Here is a 9,387-nt window from a genome sequence, read left to right as displayed (position 1 = left end):
TTTGCTGATTAGTTTCTGTCATCACATCCAGGCTGACTTCTGCACCCCGATCTCCAAACAGTGACCTCATTGCCTTGTTCAGCTGGTGAGAAACTACAGTAAAATGGAAGAGGTAAACAAAGTGGGGGGAACTAATGGCCAGAAGATTTAGGAGGTAGGAATCTGCTCCTTGCTATCCTGCTCCCATTGTGTGCTTGAGCTTGAGAAAGTGCAAGCTGAGTCTCGACAAGCTCTTTTCTGTGCCGGTTCCTCTGGAAACTCAGCCCAGTCCTCCAGATGGTGACTTGGGACTGACAGCCCGCAAATTATATGCCCAATAGTACTAGAGCCACACTCCTGTCACTGCAACAAATTCTGTATACTACTGGAATTCACCCGCCTTCTGCAGCAGGAGCTCTTCATTCCCAGCCCAACTGTCTCACCAAGATATACATATTAAAAACAAAAGCCTGTGTTGTCACGGAGCTGAATTTGTGTCCGTTCTGTGCAGCCAGCAGTGTGCCTACCTCTAACTGAACTGCAGTTCATGCTCATAGTGATTAGAGAAATAGCATTAACAGCACTCTGCCTGTGAGGAGTATGTTCAATACTCCTACACAATGCAGCCTTCAATATCCTCCTTTTGGGACAAGGAGTTTCAAAGTGTCACCCTGTCCCTGACCCTGACAGACACCTCCAGGTCCTGGCCAGCAGCAGCTCAACTCACATTTGTCTTCCCAGACACTCAGTAAACACCTTTGTGTCTTTTTTCTTTAGAGGAAGGGGTCTTGCTGAGCTCACCCTGAAATATATCACCCTAGACAAAAGGGCTGAAAGGTTAAGGAGCTCCAGGGGGTGGTTCAGCAGAGAGCTGGGGCCAGTCTCCTGCCAGAACCAAAGCTATAAAGGCAGAGAGGAGCCAAGGACCACATCTGACACAGATGCTGCGAGTCCTGCCCTGCCTCCCACCAGCCCTGGGCTAAGAAGATGCTGGGGCTTCGGTCATGGCCTTGCTCATTTTTCCTCTTCTTGGTTCTGCTCTCTGCCAGCGTTCAGACAGTGTCCTTATCAGGACAGAGGCTACAGGTAGGAGGGAGTGGGAGAGAGCTAAGGTTGATTTCAGGAGGGGGGAGGAGGGGAGGTAGCGTTTGAACCTCAGATGAGAGGTGGTCCCAAATTCCAACCACAAGGAGGCTGCTGTCGAGTCTTGTTGCATTCTCCACTTCAGCAATCCCAGCTCTAGAGTGACTTTATCTTTATAACCCAGCCCCTAAGGAGAACCAGAATTTCAAGACGGGAAACAAACAAAAGCTTTTTAGAGCTCTGCAAAAGCTTTTAACAGTGAAGAGCCTGGTCCTTTCTAAGCCCATTGTGCCAGCAGCCACCAGATATTACAGTCATGTCTGTCATCATGTTCAGTGCCTGGGTCTGATGTTTCAGAGGGAAGATGCATCCTGTTAGGCCAGGAGTTTTGCTCCTAAGCTCAGTACTAGCCCCCTTAAAGGCCCTCTTTAAGGCCAAGAGCCCTGTCAGGATGCCCACTAAGGGCTTTTTCGCTTCAATAAACCTTTTATCCTCAGCAATTACAGCAATAATATTTTTGGCTTTCAAATCTAGCCATCTCCCTGTTACCCAAATCCTAACCTGAGCCGCAGCACCTTGCCTTTACATCACCCTGGGAAAGCCACAGGGAAATAGTCAGGACATGAACTACAATCACAAGACTGATGCTGCTATGACTCACCACTTTCCCTCCTCCATGAGGATGCCTGTGTCCGCTTCAGTTAACTTGCTGCCACAAAGAGCAGCACAAAGGCATCCTCAGCCTTAGCTCAGCATCCATGTGAGAGACAGATGTGGAACGGCTCCTGCAGGCTGCTTCTCTGGGCAGCAATGCCATGCCTCCACTGCACCCAACACAACCCCCAACCCTTGTCTCCCAGCAGTGCTGGGGGTTTACAGTCAGTGCAGCTAACCTAGAGGATTTCCAGCAGATAAGGGGACCCCCTTCCTCACACCTGCTCTGCTCCTGCCTCTCCCTGATCTTTATCAGCAGGTATTTGAAGCAGGACCATCCTTCCCAGCAGCCCCCTGGAAAAAAAAATGAAATGGTACACAGCACCCTGAGCACACAGAGGTGCTCAGCATCCACAAAAGGAGCGAGGACTGAAGAGTTACCTTCCAAATCTGGCCAGGGCAGGATGTGTGTATGGTTTTACAAGAGCAGGGCAATCTGCCCTGCAGCTGTCTGCCTGCTGTTTTGAACGGCAAAGTCATTTCAGACAGCGGGAGCCGCTGGCCAAGCCGTTCCCTGTGTCTAGATGCAATGTCACAGGCACAGCGCCGTGAGCAAGCATCACTCTAATGTCCTGCCTGAGGCCTCAGGAAGGTATGGGCACTGGGGTACCAGGGGTATGAGGCTGATCGCCCTGCTCTCCTCCGTTTATCCCAGATGCTCCTTTCACGACTGCTGCCCCCGGAGCCCGAGTCCACGCTGACCGAAGAGGACACGAAGGAGGGCTCCAGCCTTGGTCCTCAGCTGTTCTCGTCCACGCTCCCCTTCCTCCCATCTGGGGCTAGAGCTGCCCGTCCATCCCTCTGGCGCAAGAACCTCGCCAGTCGCAAGTGGGCCCTGTCTGGAGACTGGGCCTGGAAGGCCATGCCCAGGGGTTGCTTCGGGCTGAAACTGGACCGGATCGGGACCTTCAGTGGTTTGGGGTGTTAGCTCTGGAGGGCCTCCGAGGGGAGAGGGCCAAGAGGGAAGAATTCAGGGCAGAGCTGAGCGCACATACAGCGAGGGGATGGGGCAGCGGGACAGGCTGTGGGGCCACCCCCTGCCCATCGCGGGCCAGGGCCGGGAGCGGTGACTCCCGCGGTGCCGGGGCCCGGCCGGGCCGAGAGCGGGCGGGACAGCGTTGGCGGCTCACCGGGCCCCTTCCCCGCAGCCGGAGGGCACCCGGCCCCGGGAACCTGCACGGCTCGGGAACCAGCACGGCGCACCGCTGCGCGAAGCCCTGAAGCTCCCGCCCCGAAAACGGGAGGCTGCGGCAGCGGCGGTACCAGGAGGAGCTGCCCGGCTCCGCGGCCGCTGAACGCCCCGCTCCGCCGGCAGCCCGCTCCCCGCTCCTTGAGGACTCGCTCATTAAAGAAGCTGTACTGATTTGCCGCGTCCGCGCTCGGCGGTGGGGTGGCTGCCCCCGGGCCCACGCGCGGGGCCGGGCCCTGCCGCCGCCATTGCGCGTGGGGCGTGCGGCACGCGCGGCTGCGGCGCGGAGCGGCCGGGGGGGCGGACACGGGTGAGGAGCCATCGACCGGGCCCGGGGCACAAGGGCCGCGCTGGCTCGCCCCGGCCGCACTCTGCCCCCGCCTGAACAAACACTGGGGCCTCCTGTTTGCGCTGGAGCTCCCCCCCCGCCCCGAGAGCCTCCCGCGGTGGGCTGCGGCCGGGGCACCGCCGACCCCGGCACGAGTGCGTAGCCCTGCTGCTGCGCCCCGCGAGCCATCACCATGTCCTGGCCTTTAAGAAAAGGTTGTAACCTCAGCTGGGTCTAAACTTAGCCACCAGCCCCTCAGCAGCACCGGGAATAGCAGTGGGATAAGGAGAGTAGGGTTACGTTTAGGCGGCGTGACCCCTCTTGTATCCCCCACCCCAGTACCTGTGTGGCTCCCCAGGCTGTCCATCCCGCCCTTATCCTCAAAGCCCTGCTCGGCCGGGCAGCCAGAGGGGCATCCCAGCTCCCAGCACCCCCACCCGCTCTGTCAGTGCAGATCTGCATCCCCGCTGTTCCCACACCTCTCTCCGGGACGGGCGATTTGGGATTTGCGTGCTGTGGGCGTTGTACCCAGGGCGGGTTTGTCCCGCCGCCCCTGCCCCTCACGCCGCCGGGGGATGGAGGCGGCGGGGCTGGGCGAGGGAGCCGGCACGGGGGGCGGGGAGCCGGGCAGCGGCCATGCCAGGAGCGCTTCCTCCTCGCAGGCAGCCAGGGAAGGCGGGCCGAGGCGGCAGACGAGCAGGATTTCCGCCGTCACGTCCCGCGGGCAGCGGTGCCGCAGTGCCTCATTAAGATGGTGCTCACGCCGCCGCCCGTGGGGCGCTGGGCAGAGCCCGGCCAGGGCCCCGTGCAGAGCACGCCCGGATAAACCCACCCAGAGGGGAGTCCCGGACTGCAGGAGGGAGAACTGCCAGCCAGAACCTCCTGTGCCGGGGGGAATGGGGGATGCCTGGAGCCCCGCTGCTCCCGCGGGGTGACCCCAGCATCCCTGCAATCGCTTTGCCCTTGCAGCCATAGAATCGTGGAATGTTAAGGGGTTGGAATGGACCTTAAAGATTATCCAGTTCCAACCCCCGTGCCACACGCACGGACACCTCCCGCTGGAGCAGGTTGCTCAAGGCCTTATCCAGCCTGGCTTCGAACACTTGCCATGGCTGGGGCATCCACAGCCCTCCTGGGCAACGTGTTACAGTGGTTCATACCCTCGCAGTAAAGAGCTGCTTCCTAATATCCATCCTAAACCCCTCATTACTCCCTGTCCCACCACTCCAGCTCCTGACGAAGAGTCCCTCTCCCGCTTCCCTATAGGTCCCTTCGGATACTGGATACTACTCCATCCAAGGGGGCAGCGGCTGCAGCCGGGGCGGGTGTCCATCTGCCCATTGTTACCGGGTGAAAGCAGCGCACACCATCCTCCGGAGCGAGCCCGGCGGGAGCAGCCCCTGCCCGGCCATCACCCGGGGGTCCCTCCCCGCCTGCTCGGGCAGGGCCGCAGCTGCCCATCCCCGCGCTGGGGACAGCACCCCGCCAGGACCGGCGCGCCTTTCACCACCGCCTCCGGCATCGCCAACCCCCTCGGGGTGGCCCGACGGGAGGGTAATCGCTACGGACCCTCCGTTCCCGGCGCGGGGCCTTTGTTAACGGGGGGCGGCGGGGCGGGGGAAACAGGGGGGGTCTTCGGCATCCGCACCCGCAGCTCGGGCGCACGTAGCCCGGTCCGGCCCCCGCGCTGCCATTCGACAGCGTCGCGGCGGGGCGGGCCCGCGCCCTACCCTCACGCGGCTATAAAGGGCGGCGGAGAGGCGTTGCGCCACCTCCTCATTGCGCGCCGGGCGGTTCGGAGGCAGCAGGTAACGGCGGGGCGGGGGAGATGCGCGGGGGGAGAGCGAGCAGGCGGCGGGTGGGCGTGTGAGAGCCCTCTCCCCACACACCGCCCACCGGCAGGGCTGCGGCAGCCCCCGGGCGGGCCGAGCGGGGCCGCGTGGCGGCGGGGCCCAAGGGCACAAAGGCGGTGCGGCCAAAATGGCGGGGGCGGCGTGAGGGGAGCGGCGAGGCCAGGAGGGAGAGGGGTGTGAAAGGGGGGGGGGATGGTCGCCGGGGGAGGAGGAGGGGGCGGATAGTTGTCGTGGTGGGGGGGAGGCGGGTTAGTCGCCCCGGGCGGGGGAGTGATGGCCCGGGGGTGGGGCCAGCCCCGAGCGCGAGTCTCCCCTCGCCCGCTCCCCGGTCCGTCCCCCCCGCGCTCGCCCCTCGGCGCGGGCCAGGCGTTAACGGCCCCGGAGGCGGCTGCGGCTGCCGGCGGCGGCTCCTGCCCGTTCTCCTCATGCCCCTACTGGTGGTTTCTGCCCGCAGGAACATCCTGAAGTGGCAAAGATGGTGAAAGTCGGAGTCAATGGGTGAGTGCCGGGGCTGGCGAGGCCAGCAGGGATTTTGGGGGGGGGCGGGGGGGCAAGGACGCCTCAAGGGCGCGGGGGAAGATTTGGGGGGAGGGAGAGGTTGAATCCCGCCGGTCCCGCTCCGCCGGCGCCCCTCGGGGAAGAGCGGTGCTGCTGACTCATTTCTCTTCGGATTCGGGGTGACTCACTCCGGAAGGGGCTGCCGTTGCCCGGCTGCCCCAGTTTCCCTCTGCATTCTCGGGGATCCTCGAAGCCCCCCACCAAAAGGTCTCCTGGTGGATCGTGTGTCGATGGCGGCCCCGGGGATGTGACCTTCTCGTGCCGGGCCGAGGAGTAACCGGATCCCCGGGGCTCTCAGTAAATTTAGCGATTGACCTTTCCGGGGCGGGGGTCGCTCTTAATCTTTAACCGGGGTGCCTTGGCCTTTGGACGAGCTGCAGGGCTCCCTCCCGCCCTACCGGGCAGGGAGCAGTGGATGATCCCGAGGGAAGGCTGCCAAGGACTGCCTCCCATGCCCAGCTGGGCTGGTTCCCTGTTCCGCCTCCTCACGCATGTCTTTCTCTCTCCAGATTTGGCCGCATCGGCCGCCTGGTCACCCGGGCTGCCGTCCTCTCTGGCAAAGTCCAAGTGGTGGCCATCAACGATCCTTTCATTGATCTGAACTACATGGTGAGTTGCTTTGCAGTGCCCCCTCTGGGCCTTTCTGAGTAGGGCTTCTCTGGATCTGTTCTAGTAACTTCCCAGGGTGTTAGAGGATGATGGCAGCCTGAGTCCCTGACCTTCTCCTCCCCCTCTCTTGATTAGGTTTACATGTTCAAATATGACTCTACTCATGGCCACTTCCGGGGCACTGTCAAGGCTGAGAATGGGAAACTTGTGATCAATGGGAATGCTATCACCATCTTCCAGGAGTAAGTATCTTTTTCTCCACTGCCCCTCTGGAGATTGAAAGCAGGTGTCTCATGGAGCAGCTCTTAAAATTTTGTCCCTCTTTTAGGCGTGACCCCAGCAACATCAAGTGGGCAGATGCTGGTGCTGAATATGTTGTGGAGTCCACTGGTGTCTTCACCACCATGGAGAAGGCCGGGGTGAGTATGCCAGAGAGGCATAGGAGAGAAGTGATAGTGCTGGTTCTTTCTGTGGGGCACTTCACCACGCACAGAGATGCTCAAGATTCGGCTGTGAAGGAGAAGAGATCTGAAGAAGCAAGCTTGGAATCATCCTGAGTTATGTAATCTCTTACCTCTCTCTCTCCAGGCTCACCTGAAGGGTGGTGCCAAGCGTGTGATCATCTCTGCCCCCTCTGCTGATGCTCCCATGTTCGTAATGGGTGTCAACCATGAGAAGTATGACAAGTCTCTGAAAATTGTCAGGTAAGGAGACAGGAACATGCCTTCTGGCCTGGAGCTCTCACCAGCTGCCAGGCCTCACTTCACCTCAGTGGAAGTGTTGCCTCTGGCTAATGTGCCTTTATCTCTCTACTGCAGCAATGCTTCCTGCACTACTAACTGCTTGGCACCCTTGGCCAAGGTCATCCATGACAACTTTGGCATCGTGGAGGGTCTCATGGTAGGTGTGCAGCTTGGTGCTGAGGAGGATGACCTCATGTGAGAGGGAAAGCATGTGTACTCACCTGAGATCTTCTTTCTGGAGAGTATTGGCTGTGTTCTTACTCCCGTGCTCTTTCTTCAGACCACTGTCCATGCCATCACAGCCACACAGAAGACAGTGGATGGGCCTTCTGGAAAGCTCTGGAGGGATGGCAGAGGTGCTGCTCAGAACATTATCCCAGCATCTACTGGAGCTGCTAAGGCTGTGGGAAAAGTCATTCCTGAGCTTAATGGGTGAGTGTTGTCCCTTCTCAGAGGTGTCAGGAGGAGGTAGAACATTCCTAGGCTGGCAGATGAGTGCCAGATGCTGTTCCTTGCTGACTCATGTCTCTCACAGGAAACTTACTGGAATGGCTTTCCGTGTGCCAACCCCTAATGTCTCTGTTGTGGACCTGACCTGCCGTCTGGAAAAACCAGTAAGTGTTACGGATGAGGTACTCCAGATGTGCCCTTGCTTCCTCTAAGCTCTGGTATTGCACCTGGAATTGTCCTCTCTGCATCCATCTTGTCCTGAAGATGTGATCTGTGTGAAAAGAGCACCTGCTGGGGTGTTCCCATGTGTGTCGTCTCCCTCCCCTGTCCTTGGTGGACATTTTGGGTGAGTTTGGATCTGAGCATCCATGATCTGTCTCTCCTCAGGCCAAGTACGATGACATCAAGAGGGTAGTGAAGGCTGCTGCTGATGGGCCCCTGAAGGGCATCCTGGCATACACAGAGGACCAGGTGAGGAACGCCTGCTCACTCAGCCTGCAGATATTGGCACTTCCCTCATTTTTTCTAAAAGGCTGTTGGCAGCAGCTTTGGTTTGGGCACTTGGAGTACAGACTGTGGGCAACCCGTGTGCATCACAATTTCTTGTGTTTCAGGTTGTCTCCTGTGACTTCAATGGTGACAGCCATTCCTCCACCTTTGATGCGGGTGCTGGCATTGCACTGAACGACCATTTTGTCAAGCTGGTTTCCTGGTAGGTGCAGCCCTGGGGGACGTGGGGGTGGGCACAGACAGGTTACAGACTTGGGTCCTGTCCTGTTGGGTACTGCTGGTGATCCAGGTGGATACACAGACCTCCATTCTCACTGGAGTGAGATTGCTTCTTACCTGAAATTACTATAGTTGCCTCTTTCCCCCAGAGGGTAGATGGGAATTCAGTTTTGTGGGATGGGGCAGAAGAGCAGGAAGAATGGAAGAAGGGGTGCAAGAAATGGGTCAGCCCTGACAGTGCTTGTTTTCTGTCCTCAGGTATGATAATGAATACGGATACAGCAACCGTGTTGTGGATTTGATGGTCCACATGGCATCCAAGGAGTAAGCTGAGCACACAGCCCCCCCTGCTGCCTAGGGAAGCAGGACTCTCCTTTGTTGGAGCCCCTGCCCTTGTTCACCACCGCTTAGCTCTGCATCCTGCAGTGAGAGGCCAGTTCTGTTCCCTTGTCTCCCCCACTCCTCCAACTTCTCCCCGAACCTGGGGGAGGTGGAGAGGCTGATAGAAACTGATCTGTTTGTGTACCACCTTACATCAATAAAAGTGATCACCATCTGAAAAGCCTTGTCTGTCTGTCAGGGGGAGATGGGAGGAGGGGGGCATGTACATAATGAGCAGCTCCATGCCACAGTCTCTGCAAGCCACAGTGAGGAGCCGGGGAGTGCAGCCTGCTGAGCTGAGTGTTCCACGCGGGAGAGCCCAGACTCAAGCCCATGAGCCAGGACAAGGTGTGGTGCAGGGCTGTGCCCCAGAGCAGGGCTGCTGCGTGGTAGGATGGAAAGCAGCTCTGTGGCTCCATGCACCCAGCTCTGGATTTGCTTGTCTGATGGGCGTACGCAGAATAAAGTGCTGAGCAGATGACTCTTGCATTTGGTTTGGTAAAGGGGCACAAGAAACAATTCTCCTTCCCCTGCCTCAGCGAGGGACAAGGAAGATACTTCCTGGTTTTGCAAGGAGGGTATTTCCCTTGCTTTTACCTTCTAAAATGAATTGGCTTTGCCCCAGAGGAAATGGCTGCCTAGGGACGTGTCAGAGGCTGCCATCGGCATGGTGGTGGCCAGTCTTAATTCTGGCTTAATTCTGTGCGTAAGGAGGGGCAGTTACAGTTAAGCTGCTGAGCAGCAAATCTCTGCAAGGTGAGTGTCAGCCTT

The 9,387-nt window shown here is 59.0% G+C and overlaps 2 protein-coding genes across 2 annotated transcripts; both read left to right on the top strand.

Moving 5' to 3' along the window:
* Window positions 1–966: 966 nt before the first annotated feature.
* Window positions 967–2,704, top strand: LOC310906154 (C-type natriuretic peptide 2-like; the record flags this gene model as incomplete). The annotated part of the gene is made up of 2 exons (XM_083855216.1): window positions 967–1,065; window positions 2,432–2,704. The coding sequence occupies 2 exons, from the start codon at window positions 967–969 to the stop codon at window positions 2,702–2,704; spliced, it is 372 nt and encodes a 123-aa protein (XP_083711342.1).
* A 2,313-nt stretch (window positions 2,705–5,017) lies between these two features.
* Window positions 5,018–8,797, top strand: GAPDH (glyceraldehyde-3-phosphate dehydrogenase). Its single transcript, XM_083884725.1, has 12 exons — window positions 5,018–5,101; window positions 5,601–5,644; window positions 6,214–6,313; window positions 6,449–6,555; window positions 6,642–6,732; window positions 6,902–7,017; window positions 7,132–7,213; window positions 7,337–7,488; window positions 7,592–7,670; window positions 7,894–7,977; window positions 8,121–8,218; window positions 8,494–8,797. The coding sequence occupies exons 2-12, from the start codon at window positions 5,622–5,624 to the stop codon at window positions 8,561–8,563; spliced, it is 1,002 nt and encodes a 333-aa protein (XP_083740851.1). The 5' UTR covers window positions 5,018–5,101; window positions 5,601–5,621; the 3' UTR covers window positions 8,564–8,797.
* The last annotated feature ends 590 nt before the right edge of the window (window positions 8,798–9,387 follow it).

Source organism: Zosterops lateralis (genome assembly GCF_965231275.1).
Source record: "Zosterops lateralis genome assembly, chromosome: 2".
NCBI classification, from domain to species: domain Eukaryota; kingdom Metazoa; phylum Chordata; class Aves; order Passeriformes; family Zosteropidae; genus Zosterops; species Zosterops lateralis.
Note: the sequence above shows the minus strand (reverse complement) of the source record. Positions and strands in the feature narration are given on the sequence as shown.